At 36.8% G+C, this 18644-nt stretch overlaps 1 protein-coding gene across 2 annotated transcripts; it reads left to right on the plus strand.

The window, feature by feature from the left end:
* Positions 1-15036: 15036 nt before the first annotated feature.
* LOC110910863 (protein DETOXIFICATION 40) lies at positions 15037-18141 on the plus strand. 2 transcript variants are annotated; one of them, XM_022155443.2, is made up of 7 exons: positions 15037-15466; positions 15715-16346; positions 16832-16888; positions 17162-17400; positions 17490-17608; positions 17677-17763; positions 17835-18141. In XM_022155443.2, the coding sequence occupies exons 1-7, from the start codon at positions 15131-15133 to the stop codon at positions 17898-17900; spliced, it is 1536 nt and encodes a 511-aa protein (XP_022011135.1). In that variant the 5' UTR covers positions 15037-15130; the 3' UTR covers positions 17901-18141. The 2 variants fall into 2 exon arrangements, with proteins under 2 accessions (XP_022011135.1, XP_022011136.1); XM_022155444.2 differs by having other exon boundaries at positions 15329-15466; positions 15688-16346.
* The last annotated feature ends 503 nt before the right edge of the window (positions 18142-18644 follow it).

An 18644-nucleotide genomic window follows, 5' to 3' on the forward strand; every position in this document is an offset into this window, starting at 1 on the left:
GAAAGATGGCAATGAGATTGTCACAAAGGAGTGTAGGTCAGTCAAGTGGCAAAGCATGAAGTGTGCGGGGAAGGTGTGTTATCCACTCAATCTAAACATAAGTGTCAGTCATAACACGATGTTCAAATTTACAACTTAGATTGATTACTTTTAAATACTCAATTAGACAATACAATATATCCACTAACGAGATAAAGTAGTCACAAGTGGAATGTCTTGTTTTGGTGCAACATGTCCAATCCGCATCCCGATATCCAATTAGTGAAGATTCATAAAGCACTTTAATATAAGATCATAAGGCTATAAAGAGTGGTTAGACACTTATGAGTGGCAAACTAAAAAATCAATCAATGAGAGTGTGCCATGTCAAAGTAGTAAACTATGCTTAAAAGTGTTGGCAATGGTTAGACATTTGGTGAAAGTGGTAAACTATTTTTTTTTTAAAAAAAAAGAAAAAGGTGTGATTGGTTGAAATTAGAATGAACCCCACCCCACACACCCCCTCTCTCTCTCTCCTATCCTCCCTCCCCGCATCGGCATGGCATCACCGATTTCTTCCCCATTTTTGGCAACACATGTGCGGCAAAAGAGTTAGCGGTGGTTGCCGCTCGGTGCCAATGTGTTTGCCGATCACCACTCCGGATACCCTAAGAGATGGTGTCCTTATTGTACCGAAAAACTTGCTTGACTAACTGAAAAAATGAGAGATAGTCGAAGCATTAATAAACTAACTTGATTTACAACATTGTAGGATCATGAAAATTTGAACCTGTCTTGCAAAAACGCCTTGGGGAAAAGGCCACCCAAACTGGATACCATAACTCCCACCAATCTCTTTGTGTCACGTCACTTAGATCATCCACTACCATCTTTAGTGGCACCACTTAGACATTCCTACGCTCTTCCTTATTTCTTTTTTTTTTGTTACAAATATAAATATACAAATTTAACTTAAAATATAAAAACAATAAATTAAATAAATTTTTCATAATTAAAAATATCATAACGCAACACATCATAAATCAATTAAAGTTAAAAACATTACACAATGTACATAATTAAAGCTACACAAACTAGATAAATAAATGTAAACAAACTACATAATTAAACGAACATGAAGTAGATAAATAAATGTAAATAAACTAGATAATTAAAAAAACTAATCATCAACGCCTGAACCGTTGGAGTATGCATCTAGATGCATAGCTAGCGGCATACGAGAATGGTTTTTTAGTATCTTCAAGGCTCGATGTGAGTAAATATTGTTGATCATCAGTTCTGTTTTATGCATAATAGAAAACATGAAAACATACCCGTGATTGCAGACAGGCCAGCAGAGAATCCGGTAAGAGATGCAGCCATCGAAGTCGACATGCTTGTCAAGATTATCTAGTTCCTCCTTAGGGTGCAATCTAATGAGGGTGAAGATGAAAACCGATAAAGGGAATCGGTATGGAGAGAGAGGTTTCAAATGATGTTATGAACTAAGCACAAGATGTCTAATTGTCTAACATTGTTACCTCTACATAAGTCTCCTTATATATGCACCCAACAGGAAACCCAATTAGTTAATACGGGTAATATGGTCCATCAACAATTACCAACTAATTATTTAATAGGTCATTATATACTTTGATCTATATAATGTAAATGATTATAATCGCTACTAGATTAAATACAACATCATAACGTATTTAATCTTACAAATATTCCGTTGTATCTAATCTGGTATTCACGACGGGCTTGGACAATCCCTTATGCCTCTGTTAAGTCGTCGCCGTTGGCCTTCATAATGTTGAATAGTTGATGAAATTTGCAAACCTCCTTGAACATGATACGAAACATTGCTGAAGCTTGGTTTGAAGAGCGATTGGTTACACGTTGGCGGAATTCTTCAAATAAGGATATTCTAAATGAAACGCCTCCTCGTCTGTTTTCGGACACGTCCAACCAAGAGGTGACCAAAGCTATGTCTTCATCTTCATTCCACGGGTTTCTTCCCATTTTTTAAAGAGCGTATAGAGATGAATGAGGGTATGTGAGAGTATGAGAGAGGGGTAGAGATAGGACGAGTGGTGGTAGTGGTGGAAGGAGGTTACGGCGGTGGTGGTGGTGGAAGGAGGGGGTGGTGGTGATGGTAGAGAGATGGAGTAGAGAGTGGAAAAGTTTTGTTTGTTTAGAGAGAGAGAAAAAAAGATTAGTTGATATATATTTTCTTAAAGATGTTTTTTTAAATAAGGTAAAAAGACAATTCTACCCTCATCACACATGATCTGATTTAACAGAAAATATTAACTGGGTTAGGCTTAAAGGACAGAGCGTGCAAGATTTTGAAACAATAAGTACAAAACTCGTCAATTTAAAGACAAAGAACACCGCCTGAAATTTGGTGTGATATGTGTATGTGTTTATAGGGTGAGTTAAGTTAAATAATAATAATAATAATAAATAAATGACAAATAACCATTGAAAGCTCAAATGCATTCAAACCAATTAATAACAACGGCTTACACTCAACCTTTACCCTACCCGCCCGACCCACAGCGGTGTCACCGGGGCACTCGCTAGCCAAAGACCATGAACTGGCGGAATCTACTAAACCGAGGCGAATAAGAACACCGTGATCATACTTAACTTCATTGAGAAAGAGACCATTGTCTTTGTAGGTCACCGTAAGGCCCAAATAAATAACTTGGCTTTACATTATCCATAATTAGGAATTCTTTGTTTAGCCAAACCATAAATGATTTAGGAGGTGTTTGGGGTTGAGTTTTGAAAAGAGATTATGTGTTTTGAATAATCAGAATCTGTAACAAAACGTGATGTTGAAAGATAGTGTTTGGATTTGATTATGTTGCTTGATATTACAATAATCAGATAATCAACTATTTGAGTGTTTGACAAATATATATTTAAAAAAATAAATAAGTGAAAATCCTTTTCTAAACGCAAATAGTCAATTTTTGGAAAATTGTGTTTTGTTGCAGTAAGGGGCAGCTGCTTTTGAAAAACTGCATTTTGTAACTTTATAAACGCAAATAATCAATTTTTTATTTTTTTACCCAAACACTAAAAACTGATTATTTACGATTTCAAAACGCAATAATCTAAAAATCTCCTTCAAAACTCAACCCCAAACACCCTCTTAATATTAGCATGATTATTCCGTGTTAGACTATGTGTAGTGGGAGGGGGAAGAAAATATCTCACCCTTGGGCATTATCCGTCATGTGGCGGTCCAATCAGCTTTTGGGCATTATCGGACAAACGGGTGTAGTGGTATAATGCCTCTGCAATTATTACCCATTATTATTTTTTGCTTTTTTTTTTAATTAAAACCAATATTTAAAATGAGTGTAGTGACATGATTGGCTAAAAGAATCTCACAAGGCGTTTGATTTGGAACGCCTCGAGCAAAATTCTGAAGAAAAACCCCTATGGGGGCGGTAGAGGGGCATTATGGGGCGTTTTTTTAGGGAAAAACGCCAAAACCCTCCACTACGGATTATCTTAGAACAATCACTAAAGTCAACCAACCGGTACACAATGCAAGAATTTTGTTTGAAAACCAAGAAAGTGGTGTCAACTCGATTACACACAAACCGGAGATGCAGTGTTTGCGAAAATTTACAATTGAGGATGTACTATAAGTATTTATATACTATTATTTTGCAACAATGTTGTGCAATAGGAGTTGTATTGTGTGCATTGTGATTTGTAAGATGATTTTGCAACAATGTTGTGCAATAGGAGTTGTATTGTGTGCATTGTGCTTTGTAAGATGATTTTCCACTATGTACTGAACCGGTACCGGTACCGAATTTACCGAACCGGGTACACTTTCGGTACCGACTTTTGAGATTTTCGGTATAGATACGGTACGTCTCGGTTCGGTACCGGTATTTACCCTCAAATACCGGTACCAAACCGTACCGTACCGGGTTTATTCGGTACTGTTACCCACTTTTGGGGATTTTCGGTACCGGTCGGTACCAAGCTCATCCTATTTGCAAGAACCCTACAATTTATAAATTTATGCTTGGTTTTTGTTATGATTTTGTAACATTAATATTTTTTGATCTAGCCCATTTCATTGACCTGCACTTGATTACAGTTTGCACGAACTGAAATTTATAAATATGTGTTTGCTTTTTGCTATGGTTCTTTAGCATCATATTATGTGTTCAACTCAAAAAGCCCCGCGACGCAACGCGCACGGGTCTTTATCAGGGCCGGCTCTGGGCCCGGCAAACCTGTGCCGACACCCGAGGCCCAAAATTTCAAAGGGCCCGAAAAGTCTTTATAAGCTTGTATATATTTATTAAATTATATATTTAGTATATCTATCTGTTTATTTTGCAAAACAGTATTCGGGGTGTAGTGGCAAAAACCATCTCAAAATAATGCAAAGGTCTTTAGTTCGAGTCTTTCCTCCATCACTAAATTTTTTATTTTTGTAATTCATTTACCCTTAACCATAATTTCGGGTCCAATTCTTTTTGTCACCCGAGGCCTAAATTTTTTCCAAAGTTTTCAGAGACGGCTCTCGTCTTTATCCTAGTTTATAATAATACAATGCATACACAACACAGCCTAGTCTAAGATCAACACGATTTCCTAACTCTATTAACAAATTAGAAACATAAATAACACTAACAACTTTATCATTTTTCAAGTGTGCCTCTAATTAGGTGTTTCTAAACTTCTTATTGTTCACTTTTCGATTTAATTAATTTTCTATCTCTAATATGTTTCAGTATTCTAAAATAATAAAACTGTTTTTGTTATTACTTAGTATTTTGTTATTATTTAATTACATCCATATGAAGTTAAAATACTAGTTTACATTTTTTAATATTAATTATCAAATTTCGTAGTCATCATATGCCATTTGTTGTTTCTTAATGTTTGTAGTCATCATATGCCATTTGCTGTTTCTTAATGATTAAATATTACATATATTAATGCTATTAATATTGTTTAAGTAAGAATTTAAATATTGGTTTTTACTCAATATCTTGTTTTAGTAGCATATTTTAATTGGTTGGCTTGATGTCTACATGTATAAGTATATGCTCTTGAGACACACGTACGAGAGTTGTGACACGTTTTAATTGGATGTCATTTTAAGATATAAAAAAATACATTACATTTTGTTGTGGGTCAACGAAATTTAGTGGGCTTGCTATACAAATTGAAATTGATCCATCTGCTAGACAGTTTGGTAGGTTACATTGGTGTAAAAAGCACGGTTAAAACCAGGCTTAGGCCCAACCCTAAATTATGTGGTACGGTCCATTGTTGGTAAAACCTAACAAACTAGTCAAAAACAGAAACTTGGATATAAAACCTTGAAAAGTCAAACATGTTTACAATCAAGTACATCAAATTGAATGGCAAAATTGCAGAGATAACAAGTTTAGGAATCAATCGATGTGTTACGGCAATGGGGCCGGACTGCCGTGGAAATCTGCTTGTGGATTTGGTTCTTTAAGTCCGGTCCTTAATGCATAAGAAAAATGACCAATTTAAACCCAAAATAAAACAGATCGGAAAATGTTTACAATACAAAAAACATGCCTAATGACAAGAAAAATTTTTGTGAACAAAGAAAAACTAATCTGCGACATTTTTCCTAATTAATTTAACAAAAGGTAGACAAAAACATTGTTTGTGGGTCAACCCTATGCCCTGTCTGTTCTTACCTATAATAGCTATGGCCTGTTTTGATCTGTGATATGTATGACCCATTACTGCTCCTAAAAAACTAATAATGAAAGTAAAAGTTTACATTCGCCGTCAACTTTTTAAATACTCAAAAGAAGACCAAATACTATAACAACCCTCAAAAAGGACATAACGGATCATAACCGAGAATCCAAACCTATACAATGAGAACCAGCACGAGAATCAAGGGAATCCAGATTTTTACCTCGTCGCGCTATGCGACGATGTTAGCAAGTCCTGGTCGCGTGACGCGACACCCTTATATTCGACAGGGACACTTGGCGTGGCAAGTCTACAGTAGCGACTAAGGCCACCTAAGCCCTAGCTAGTACCTTCGCGCTACGTGAAGGTGATAGCATAATCTGGTCGCGCGACGCGACGTGCTCGAATTTTGGCTATTTAAGGGACGTGAAACTGCATTCAGAAAGTGCTCACAACTTTCAGTTCTACTTTCTCTTTCGCTCGTTGCTATTCTGCTTTGTTGATATTATACCCGATACTGTTGGTGCAGTTTTTGTGTCCGATGTTGTTCGAATAGATTAGATTAATTGTATGCTGATTATGTAATAGTTAGTGAAACGGTCAAATGAACGTGTATAGACCCGCTCGTTTGAAGTGGTCAAACGAAAGGGTTATTCGTTTGACCGTGTGTGTTTGCAAGTGAAGGAGGTGTGCCTATAAATACCAACCCTTAGTCATTTGCAACACTTGAAGGTTTTAGACTTGGGGAGAGAGATCACCACTTGTTTTATCCCCAGATGTATGCTCTTTTGGTATAGTTTGGCTAGCTCGTAATCGGGCCGCTTTGTAATGTTATGCTACCGAATTTATATAAGAAAGTTGTTTTATCCGTCTCTAATCTTCCCTCTTAAACATAATCACACACTAATCACGTGTTTCGGTCCGAAATCATGAACTTACTATTGGTATCAGAGCCATGGTACCCGACTTAGTGAATCTAACCATTTGCTAAGTCACATGTACTCTAGATCAGTGATTATTGTGGGTTTTTGTTCAGGATGTCAAAATGGTGTAAACATGAAGAAAACTCAGATCTGGACCCGAAGGTATGGGTCTGAGATGAAACGGATCATACCAGAGGTTTGGGTTTTCTGTTTCACACCAGAAAAAATCAAGTTTTCATCATCTTTTGAAGGTTTTTCGTCAGATCTGCAGAAGAACAGCTGGCTGTGTTCTTGAAGATGATGGTGGCTGTTAAGAAACACTAGGGTTTCTTCACATCAGGACCCACGAAGAACCCAATTTTACAAAAAAAATATCCCCTGCGAAGAACCTTTTTCGTCTGAATGTCTCTCCACGAAAAATCCCTCATACGAAGAACCATGCACTAATCTTCGACGAAGAAGTTTGTTCGTCCAGTTGTGTTATTCACTGGTGTGAAGTTCACGAAGAACCTGCCTCCCACAAAGAACCTGTTGGTTTTTTACCTCATTGACGTCCACGAAAGACTCCATCTTTCGTGGGTTAGAGTTGTTCGCTGATTAACTCACGAAGAACTATGCTTACGAAGAACCTCCCACGAAAGATTCTTGGCAGATGGTTCACGAAGAACCTTCAATTGACGAAAGACCCTGCACAGACGAAGAACATACTTCGTCCAGTTGATAACCTCCACACGAAGAACCTCCAATAGCTGTGTTGTTGTTCTTCCTCTCGGGTTGCGGTTCCAGTGGGGCGGGTTTAGAGGTAACTCTTGTGTCAGTTTTGCTGCAACAAGAAGCCATTTTGTTTGAGGTTGATGAGAGAGATGGTGGATGCTGATATTGTTCATCGTATAGAGAGAGAGAGAGAGAGAGAGAGAGAGAGAGAGAGAGAGAGAGATGAAGACATATGATGTTAGCGGCTGACATTAGGGAGATGGAGGAGGATAAACGATGACAGCTGGATTATGTTTGTGTCTAGGGTTTGTTGTGTTCACATGTGGTGGGCCGCAATGATTGGACTCTAATATTGGTTTTCATTGGGCTGTCTATAGGGATGGGATTGGTACAGTACCCGTACCCATACTCGTACCGGTACCGAAAATACCGGTACCAAATTTGAACAAAACTGGGTACCAAATACCGTACCAAATATATAGGTACCATACAGGTACGAGTACGGGTATTTTCGATACAGTACCCGCTTTGGTACCATTTTGTTTTTATTTAGTTTTTGAGCACTTGTACGAGTACTAAATAGGTAAAATTGACGAGTACCAATATAGTACGAGTACCAAATAGGTAAAATTGGTACGAGTACCAATACGATACGGATACCATATAGGTAAAATCAATATGAGTACTACAAATACCATAATACGAAATAAAACATAACACAAAAATAGCTTTTAAAGGTCTACCTAAAGTTCGGTACCAGTACCCGTTTTTACTCGTACCCGTACCCGTACCAAAACCGAAAGTACCGAATACCAAAATCAATAAAACTGGGTACCGATACATGTACCAAATACCTAAAATCGGTATGGGTACGGGTACGGTACAGGTACGAGTATGGATATTTGGAAAAAAGCCCATCCCTAGCTGTCTATATCCCAGGTTGCATGAATGGCTCTTACATTCCAGCAAAATCATTATGGGCCATTTGGCAGGGCCACGCATGAAAATTTTGAAATTCCAAAATGTTTGGATTATTTTTTTCATGATTAAATTGCAGCAGTATGAAATGAAATGAATGTTGGGCTTAGGTTATTAGTGGTTTAGGCCTGCTATCACGAATTATATTTTTTCATTGGGCCTACTCCATTCTTTGTCCTGAATTATTCGTCCATAGTTCTTCGTGGGGCTTTGAATAATCACATTTTTCGTAGGCATTGGAACAAATGTTTTAGATGAGACATGGAGTCGTGGACCCGTCTCTATTTGTGAGTTGCAAAGTGGGGTCGGGTGTTCGTGAAGCTTATTTAAATTAAGCTTTAACGTCAAATTCGTACGGGTTCTGGAGCGCGCGGGATGATGAGGCATGATGAAAACAAATGATTTTTTTAAGAACGTGGGGTAGTCATGGTTACCGATGCAAATGTCAAAATTGGTGACTTGACTATTATGGACCAAAAACGGTATATTTTTTTTCCGCACGTGAAAATTTGTTTTGTTATCGGTGTTCATAAATGCTCGAAAGAATTTTGTTTATTGTCATATTCTCGCATTTGGTAACGATTGAAGGAACCTAGAGAGGCAAGACCGGTCCTATAGTTCACAAAGTCGAAGAGTTATGCCTATAATGGAAGTTTTCGGATTAGGTGTTAGCAGAACTTTGGGGGGGATACAAGTCGGATCCTACAGGGCTAGGGGACTTTTTTTATCAACTAGAATATGCAAAGAAGAAAGTCGCTTTCGTAATTTTTTGAAAACCGAGAACATTTGAAAGATTCTGCTCAATGGAGAGAATTTGTTTAGTGAAGTTGACGACAGTTCCGCTCAAAGGAGGGAATTTGTGAAGGCTTAGAGATTTTACCAAAGAAACGGTAGGGATAAAAATTTTCATATGTTTTGGAATTTCTTCGGTAAATTTCTAAACGCAATCACAGGTGGTAAAGTTTGTGATTTTCTGGTGATCCCAAAGGTTCTGCGTGAAATGTTTTGCACAAAAATATATTTGAGGATTTTAATTAATTCTCCAGCCAGCATGAAGGGTTTTGCACGGAAACATACAGGTATCTAACGTCTACAGTAGTTTCAAAACGTTGTTCGCTGAAGACCTGGGGAATCTTTATGAGAGCTGATAGTTCAAGGCTGACAAGTGTGGATTCCAACTCTATCAGAAGTTATAGGTGAGGGGGAATTTGCAGGATTCGGTTTTGGGTTTTGGGTTTGATGTTTCTTTGGGATTTTACAGGGATCTGGGTGTAACTCAATTCATTGAGTTTGCAAACGATGTACTTGGTCAAGCTGACATCCTGAGTACTGATGCTGAAGATCCGTAGTGCATTACGTGGTCAACTTCACAAAGGCGAGATAATGAGATCTGGATGTAGCTCAATTAAGCGTGCTGGTCGAGCTTGCAAATGATATACTCGGTCTAGCTGACTTCCTGAGTGTTGATGCTGATGATCAAAGTGCATTACTTGGTCGATTCCACAAAGATGGTTTACAAAAGACAATTCACTAGAAAACTTTACCAATGTAGTATAGTTGAATGAAATAGAGTTCTTATGACAAGATCAAGACTTGATGCAGTTTTTAAAGAATGGAAACCTTATCAAATGCCGGTTGGAGTATTGGAAGATTAGCGAAAGATCGGTCAATTTAGCCTTGTGAGGACATTGCACAACACCCAACATAGATACGCGTACTTTGAGGGGGAAATGTTATACGAGAAGCTTCAAGGGTTTGGTATTGCTATGAAGACTCAAGTCAAGATACTACTTACCTGGATCATCGGTCAAGGGGGAATTTGTTAACACAGAGAAGATAACATCAACAAATACTTGACTGAAGATCGATTGCAGTTGCATTTTCAGCATTCGACAACAACGGACAAGGGGGAATTTGTTGGTGCAGTTTTTGTGTCCGATGTTATTCGAATAGATTAGATTAATTGTATACTGATTATGTAATAGTTAGTGAAACAGTCAAACGAACGTGTATAGACCTGCTCGTTTGAAGTGGTCAAACGAAAGGGTTATTCGTTTGACCGTGTGTGTTTGCAAGTGTAGGGGGTGTGGCTATAAATACCAACCCTTAGTCATTTGCAACACTTGAAGGTTTTAGACTTGGGGGGAGAGATCACCACTTGGTCTCTCCCCGGATGTATGCTCCTTTGGTATAGTTCGGCTAGCTCGTAATCTGGCCGCTTTGTAATGTTATGCTACCGAATTTATACAAGAAAGTTGTTTTATCCGTCTCTAATCTTCCCTCTTGAACATAATCACACACTAATCACGGGTTTCGGTCCGAAATCATGAACTTACAGATACCCTAAAACCCTAAACTCTGCTCCGTAGTAAGTGTTTTAACCCTGATCACTGGTACGATACCCTGTCCGATCAATCTAAAACCTAACATTGAATGTCAAAGTGATGCCTGTTTAAGGCTATACTTTGTTAACTACGTTGGGGTTTTAATCTCATGATTTATCGTTAAAGTTTGAATTGGGTTAATGCACTGATACGTGTTGCTTTGTGTTTTTATTAGGAACTCAGGCTTAGCACCAGGAGGCTGTAGTAATAAACCCTAAATCTACAATGTGAGTCATTCTTTTTTTATTAAATGCTTTGCAAAACCCTAAATGTTTTCAGTTATACTTACAGTGATTAAGTTTTTGTATTCTGAAATTACTGCCAGTATGTGGGGTTTTGTATATACTACTTGATAATCTTCACTATTGGACGAAAGTTAGCCAATGAGTGACATGACCATCGTCACATCGGAACTGTCACCGAGTGACAAATACTGTTTTGAGTAATTGATAGATGTAAACAAATGTAAAAACCCTTAATGCTGTATGTTATAATAATGTGTCTTTTATACAAATGAATGAACTCACCAGTATTTTTCACTGACAAAATGTTTTTAAACGCGTTTCAGGTAACTTACTATGAAATTAAAAGAAGCTTGCTTTGCAATGAAAGCTTAAATAAAGTGGCTATGATTACCAGAATAAAGAAAAAAAATTATGTTTTATCAATTAGGGTTTATCTCTATAAAAACCTTCATTTGTAATTTGGGATTTATCCTAGTTATTTAATTTTAAACTTCGGTGTTTTACAAACTCTGAAATTTTCCTAACTGCGATCATGATGATATTTTCCGCTGCGAATTTAATCAACACCGGTACCACTTGACTGTTCACGGTTCCCGTCTAGGGTGTGGTCGGGTGTTGTGACACATACTGTAACAGAAAAGCTACTAAGATATTTCACTTGAGGACATCGAGACAATATCGGAATATCCTAAAAGTATCCGAAAATATCCGAAAAATATTCGAAACTTATATTTGGATATCCGAAACTATCTGAAATATCCGGTTCTGAATATAAAAATAATAATAATTAAATAAAAGTCGAATATTCGGATACCCGACTCACTATCCGATCGGATATCCGAAATTTCGGATACGGATTCAGATAGAGAAATCTGGTATCCGAAAATTTCGGATATCCAGTTTTTAACACCCCTACATGCAGTATTTAAGAGTGAATTGGTAAAAAAAATCTGGAAATAGAAAATAGAATATGATAAAACAGTTGATAAAAAAATATACCCCCAACCCTTGTAAAAACTGAGGAACACATGAATGCCCCCCATCAAACTTCGAACACAAATCCACTATATATATCCACTATATTTCTATTCTATCATCATCCATACTTGTAGACTGTAGGGGTGTTCAAAACTATCCGTTCCGAAAATACGATCTGAATTATCCGATATCCGAATTCAAAATATCTGAAAATTCGGATATCTGGAATTTCGGATTCGGATTCAGATTCGGATAGTGATTTCAAAATTTTCGGATATTTCGGATATCCGACATATACCAAAATTTAATTTTATATTTTTCAGATATCCCCACTGTTAGTAAAGGGGTATTTAAATGGTGTAGAATTAGTGTGTGTCATCATTCTAAAAATAAATATATATACATTTTTTTTTTTTGAAAATCAATAAGGTTTGTTAGACTGGTCATTAAGAAAATATAAACTTTAAATTTCATAGTTGATATGAAATTATTTATCTACCTACCTTTTAAAAACTAATACTATGTTTTCCTTTCAAAATTTGGATTCCAGTGATTATATTATGTCGAACTATAAAAAAATAAATTAAATTATAACCAATAAAAATAAATGGAAAGAGTTTGGATATTTTAATTTTATAGTAAACTAGTTTAGAACCCTGTGTTTTATACGGGTTGTATAAATTTAATTTTATATAATAAGCAATATAGTTATATCTTTAAAATATTGCAAGAGTTAAATAAATATTATGTAATCGATTAACACATACGGTCGTCAAGATATGTTTTTAAATGACAAATACGATATAGTGTTTACTTATTAAAAATTTTAAATTTTTATTAATTTATTAATAGGTTAGAAACATATGTATTACACGTGGTAGAACCAATGACTATTAGATGATTATTAATAATGGAAAAATATAAGAAATAATACATAATTAAGAGAGATCCATGAGGTTTGTGATTTAATATTATTTTCGTATTTTTGTATCCTATCAAATTATTTCACTAAATCTAATTTAAATGAGAATAAAAATTTATATACTTGCTCGGTTCTTCAAAGAAAAAAAAAAGGAAAACTTCTTCTATCTCCTACGTAGACGAAGAAAATACAAATTACATATTATTATTAATTACAAATTTTATAAAAAAAGTTATTATCCTTATCTAAATTATATTTAATTAAACTATTGTTTAAAAGGAAAAAGAAATTGAAAAATAAGATAAAGAGATTATTAATTCAAAGTTTGATTAAAAAAATTATTATCCTTATCTAAATTATATTTAGTTAAATTATTTTTAATCGGAAAAATTTGAAAAGTAAAAAAAAGGCACCAGATATTGACATGTGTCAAAAAAAATTTTCATTTATTAGGCCAGCCGTAGTTATAAAGCCTCTTTGTGGGCGTTATGCGACACTTGTCGTGCCATGTCACACAGGGGCTTTATGAGACGTTATGTCACTAGAGGTCGTAGTCATAAAGTACCTACTTCATCATTACTCAATTAATTATTTTTCAATTTTTTTAATTAATTTCTAAGTTTTTAAAATTAAAAACCATTCCATTAAATTAAAAAAACATTACAATAAAATAAAAAAAGACATTAAAATAAAATAAAAAAAACATTACACTTAAAAAACAATACATTTATTCTTCGTCTTCATCGTCGTTCTCTCCTTCTTCCTCTTCGTTTTCTCCAGCATCCAAACATACGTCTTCAAAGTTCTCGGCTTCGAATTCCTCAACTTCTTCTTCCTCGGAATGTTCTTCGTCGTCACCATTGTGTCGCATTGGGCAAATCACCCAAGCATGCTCGACCAAATCTGCCGTTGATGTCATACATGTTTCCGTAGGCTAATATGCGTAAAGCGGAAGTGACATTTTGAATTGAGCTGAAGCCTAAATATCCTCGCGCGTTCATTATTTTCTTAAAGAAATCATACTTAGCTTCCAAATCATTATTACTACGCATAAATAACCTTTGGCTCATCCGAAACCGCTGTCTGAAAACATTGGTTCCGTGAACCGGTGTGGGATCAAAATAGTCTTTCATCAAACGCTCGTTCGCGGCTTCACGATCTTGCAAGATATTGGTGCGCCTCAAAATGGGGCGTGGAGGAGAAGAAGGCCGAACGTGTTCCATTGCTTGTACCATGAGAGTACATGCACTCGTAACCGTTTCTTTCTCCTCCGCGATTTCTCCAGGTGAAAAAAATCTTCAGTATATATCAGTGAACGAATCTTCCGATGGGGAACACATTTTTTTAGAATAAGGTGGGAGTAGTTTCTATACTTTTATAAAAAAATATAGAGAAGAATGGAAATTGAATTTTTTTTAAAGTTTTGACCGTTCAACGGTCGGATTTTGAAAACAAACCAACCATCACGCCGCTATGTGCATGGCGCCACCCACCATAGCGCCGCTCGTCGTGGTGTTCGGAGCGCTGTGGGGCGCTATCCATCAAAAAAATCCACACATCACGTCCCACTACAGAGGTTCTTAGTATAGAAAGATATATGTTATGATATCATCATTCTAATGTGTAGTTATGATGTTAAATTTTCAATCATCCAACCATGAAAACATGATATCATCATACTAAGTATAGTTACGATGTTAAATTTTCAAACATCTAACCATGGTTGTAAAAGTCGCTAGGCGCTCCCTAGCTAGTCGGTCGACGGTGGAGTTGAGAGTACTCGGCCTAGCCGGAGAGTACACGGGGAGTACTCGGAGATGCCAAATCATAAAGAAATTAGTTTAAATTAAATATATGTCAAATAACATAAATTTCTTAATATTTATAACAAAATACGTGAAATTGATATTCATTCATTAATATGATAGGCATAGAAGTTATGTTTTATTTTATTTTAAGTCAAACTCGGCCCGAGTTGACATACTAGATCCGATTTTGGCCAATGTTGACCGGATTTGATCGATTCCGAGTAATTAGTCGGAGTTGAAGAAAGTCGACTCGGCAGCCTACCTTGTAGCGACTACTCGGAGAGTACCCGGCCTTAGAGACCTTGTTTTACAACCATGCATCTAACCATGAAAACATATATACTAATCTCCTAAAACTTTTACATACTTGTTATTTAAGTAAAAAAATAAAAGAGGTAAGACAAAACATACAAATCTTTATTTTCCTATATACAAGTGAAAGCCAACCATCTATTTTTTTTTTTCAAAAATGGACTCCCAAACAAATGAAGCTAATCATCCTCTTTTAGAACCTGTTCAAGACTGCTCAATTTCTGATCAATCTGCTGCCAGCCATGGCGGTAGTGTGGAGCTGGAGAGGGTGCTTTCCGACACCGACACACCCTTGATCAGGCGGCTTGCATTGGCTTCCTGGATCGAGCTCAATCTATTGTATAAGCTGGCTGCACCCGCGGTGATGGTTTACTTGATCAACAATGTCATGTCACTCTCCACCAGAATCTTTTCCGGCCAACTTGGAAACCTCGAACTTGCAGCCGCCTCCCTCGGCAACCAAGGGATCCAACTCTTTGCTTATGGCCTCATGGTGAGTTTCTGAATTCTAGCAATCTCCAATCTAGTAAAACATTTAACTGTCTATGCAGGACGGAAACATGGGTCAAGAGGGTCTGCTGACCTGTCACCGGAATATTTAGGATTTTTATACATAAATCGTATTTTTTATAATAAAACATGAATTGAACCCTTTAGTACTAAAAAATTATGGTTCTACCACTATGTCAATGCCTGACTATTGATTTGACATAGTCAATGCTTATACATATGTGATTCTAGCTTGGAATGGGTAGCGCGGTGGAGACGCTATGCGGTCAAGCATTTGGGGCACAAAAACATGACATGTTAGGAGTATACCTTCAAAGATCCGCAATTGTTCTCTTAGTAACAGCCATCCCAATCACTATAATTTACGTATATTCTAAACCAATTTTAATTTCACTCGGTCAATCGCCACCAATGGCATCAGCTGTAGCACTATATGTCTACGGTCTCATTCCTCAAGTATTCGCTTATGCCATCAACTTTCCTATACAAAAGTTCCTTCAAGCTCAAAGTATCGTGGCTCCAAGTGCTTATATATCTGCTGGAACCCTAGTTGTGCACTTGGTACTCTCTTGGATCATGGTCTACAAGTTAGGGCTGGGCTTGCTAGGGGCTTCTTTGACCCTAAGTTTGTCATGGTGGATTATAGTGGTTGGTCAGTTTGTTTACATCTTGATGAGCCATAGATGCAAGGATACATGGACCGGGCTCAGCCGGAAGGCGTTCGGTGGGCTCTGGGAGTTTGTAAAATTGTCGAGTGGGTCGGCAGTGATGTTATGTTTGGAGACATGGTATTTTCAGATCTTGGTGTTGATTGCAGGGTTGCTTGAGAACCCTGAGCTAGCATTGGATGCACTTTCGGTTTGGTAAGGGTCATCTTTAATCTTTATCACATGTTTTGTTTTATTAGATAAGAGTTTTGGACCATTTATAATAAACCAACCCGTAATATTTGCATTAGTACCTATCAAGTAGGCCAATGGGCCTGAATGCATGGCCACGCAAAACATGTCACAGTCACTAATAGAAAATATCAATCATCTTTATTTTGTCAAGAGGCTCACAGTCACAGGTGTATTATTGCAATGAAGATTATGAAGGTTTAACAGTTTGCGGTTTTAGTCCATGCGATTTGACTTAGATAATTATTTTAGTCCTAAAATTTTAATTTGTTTCTTTTAGTCCATTAGTTTCATTTACGTGATTTCATCTCATTTAATGCCGTACCACTAACACCATCCATTTTTTTCTGTTAGATTGGTGTAAAAAGACCATAATACCCATGTTAGCTCAAAGTTTGATTTAATTTAATATATACCTAATTATATTATGCAACAAATTATTTATGCAGCTTGGGTGTCAATAGTTTGTTGTTCATGGTCTCAGTTGGATTCAATGCAGCTGCTAGGTGAGCTTTCTCATGCAAAGATACACTACTAGAGTAATAAGTATCACCAATGGGCATTCGTCGTTAATTAGTGATGGATCCCCCAAAAAAATAAGAAAAATATGAAGAAAAACTAATTTATACTTTTGAAAATGTATTATCCACACCCAGATTACCAACACATAGTATCACTGACGAATTACCATCGAGACTACTTTCACTAATGGTTCTGTCTGTCAGTGAAAGTCGCTTGTTTTGTAGTGAGAGTTGACATATCTTTCCTTAAAAAAACAGTGTTAGGGTTGGAAACGAGCTTGGAGCAGGAAACCCTAGAGCCGCAGCCTTTTCGGTGTTAACAGTTACTACAGTCTCATTTCTCATTGCCTTAGTCGAAGCGATGATTGTTTTGTCATTGCGACATGTTATTAGCTATGCGTTCACTGGTGGTGAAACCGTTGCACATGCAGTCTCTGATCTTTGCCCACTATTGGCCATCACCATCATTCTTAATGGCATACAACCCGTTTTATCAGGTATATACACATACATGTGTGATGTGATTATTTGCATGGTCATGCATATGTGTCAACCTATGAATATTGACATGATGGATAAATCAAAGGTGTGGCTGTCGGGTGTGGATGGCAAGCTTATGTGGCATACGTGAACATTGGGTGCTATTACATTGTAGGCATCCCCCTTGGGCTCCTTCTCGGCTTCCATTTCAACTTCGGAGTTAAGGTACCATTCATAACCATACGATTAATGTATCTTCAAAAACTGGCATACGATTCGTTGTATCTTAATAGGGAATATGGTCGGGAATGATCGGAGGAACTGGGATGCAAACCTTCATTTTACTATGGTCAACATTTCGTACAGACTGGAATAAAGAGGTACTACTATAACTGATTATTTATTACTAAGTCATCTTTACTAATTTTTGGCGGGAAATTGTAACAACAAGGTGGAAAAAACTAACAAACGTTTGGATAAATGGGAAGCAAAGGAAGAAACCCTTTTGAAGGAATGAAAAGAAGTCAAAGTCTGTATCCCGATTAGTCAATGGACCGGAACATTTGGATTAGGATACAATCACTCATGCGCATCAATGACTGATTCATATTTAATTTGTATTTTGTGTGATAATGTTTCTAATAATCATGAGAAATGACCGAATATGCCACTTGAGTTGGTAAAAGATAATGAAAAAAAGCACATATGACTACAGAATAGTTGGGGATAAATGGTATACCGTTAAGTTTTCAAAACTATTTGAAAGATCATGAAAGCAATATGTAGCATGTATCATCATCATCATCATAGCTTAATAATAGGCAAAGTTAGTAGCTGGGAAAGAAAGTTGAATATTGTGTGATTGACCCCAACCTAAAATGATTTATTTCTGGATTTGACTGTCATTTTATGTGTCCCTTTGGTCTGAGTCAGTAGGGCTGTTCACGAGTAGAGCCGAACCGAGTGGACCATTGCTCGTGCTTGGCTTGTTTACAAACCGAACCGAACGAAGCGGCTCATTTAAAACCAAGCCTCAAATCAAGCGAGCGTTTTTCGAGCAGTAAATATTACGAGCGAGCGTCGAGCGAAGTTTGAGCAATTTGGACAACCATGTCGCCCGATTTAAATTTGTTGAGAGATAGTGACAATGTTTAGTCTCAAGTTTTTATGTCTTTAAAAACATGCACACTTCATGGTATAATATTTTTCTTATGAATAACAATGTTGTGGCCGACGAGGCGATGATCATATTGCACGAACA

Source organism: Helianthus annuus, chromosome 15 (assembly GCF_002127325.2).
Source record: "Helianthus annuus cultivar XRQ/B chromosome 15, HanXRQr2.0-SUNRISE, whole genome shotgun sequence".
Lineage (NCBI taxonomy): Eukaryota > Viridiplantae > Streptophyta > Magnoliopsida > Asterales > Asteraceae > Helianthus > Helianthus annuus.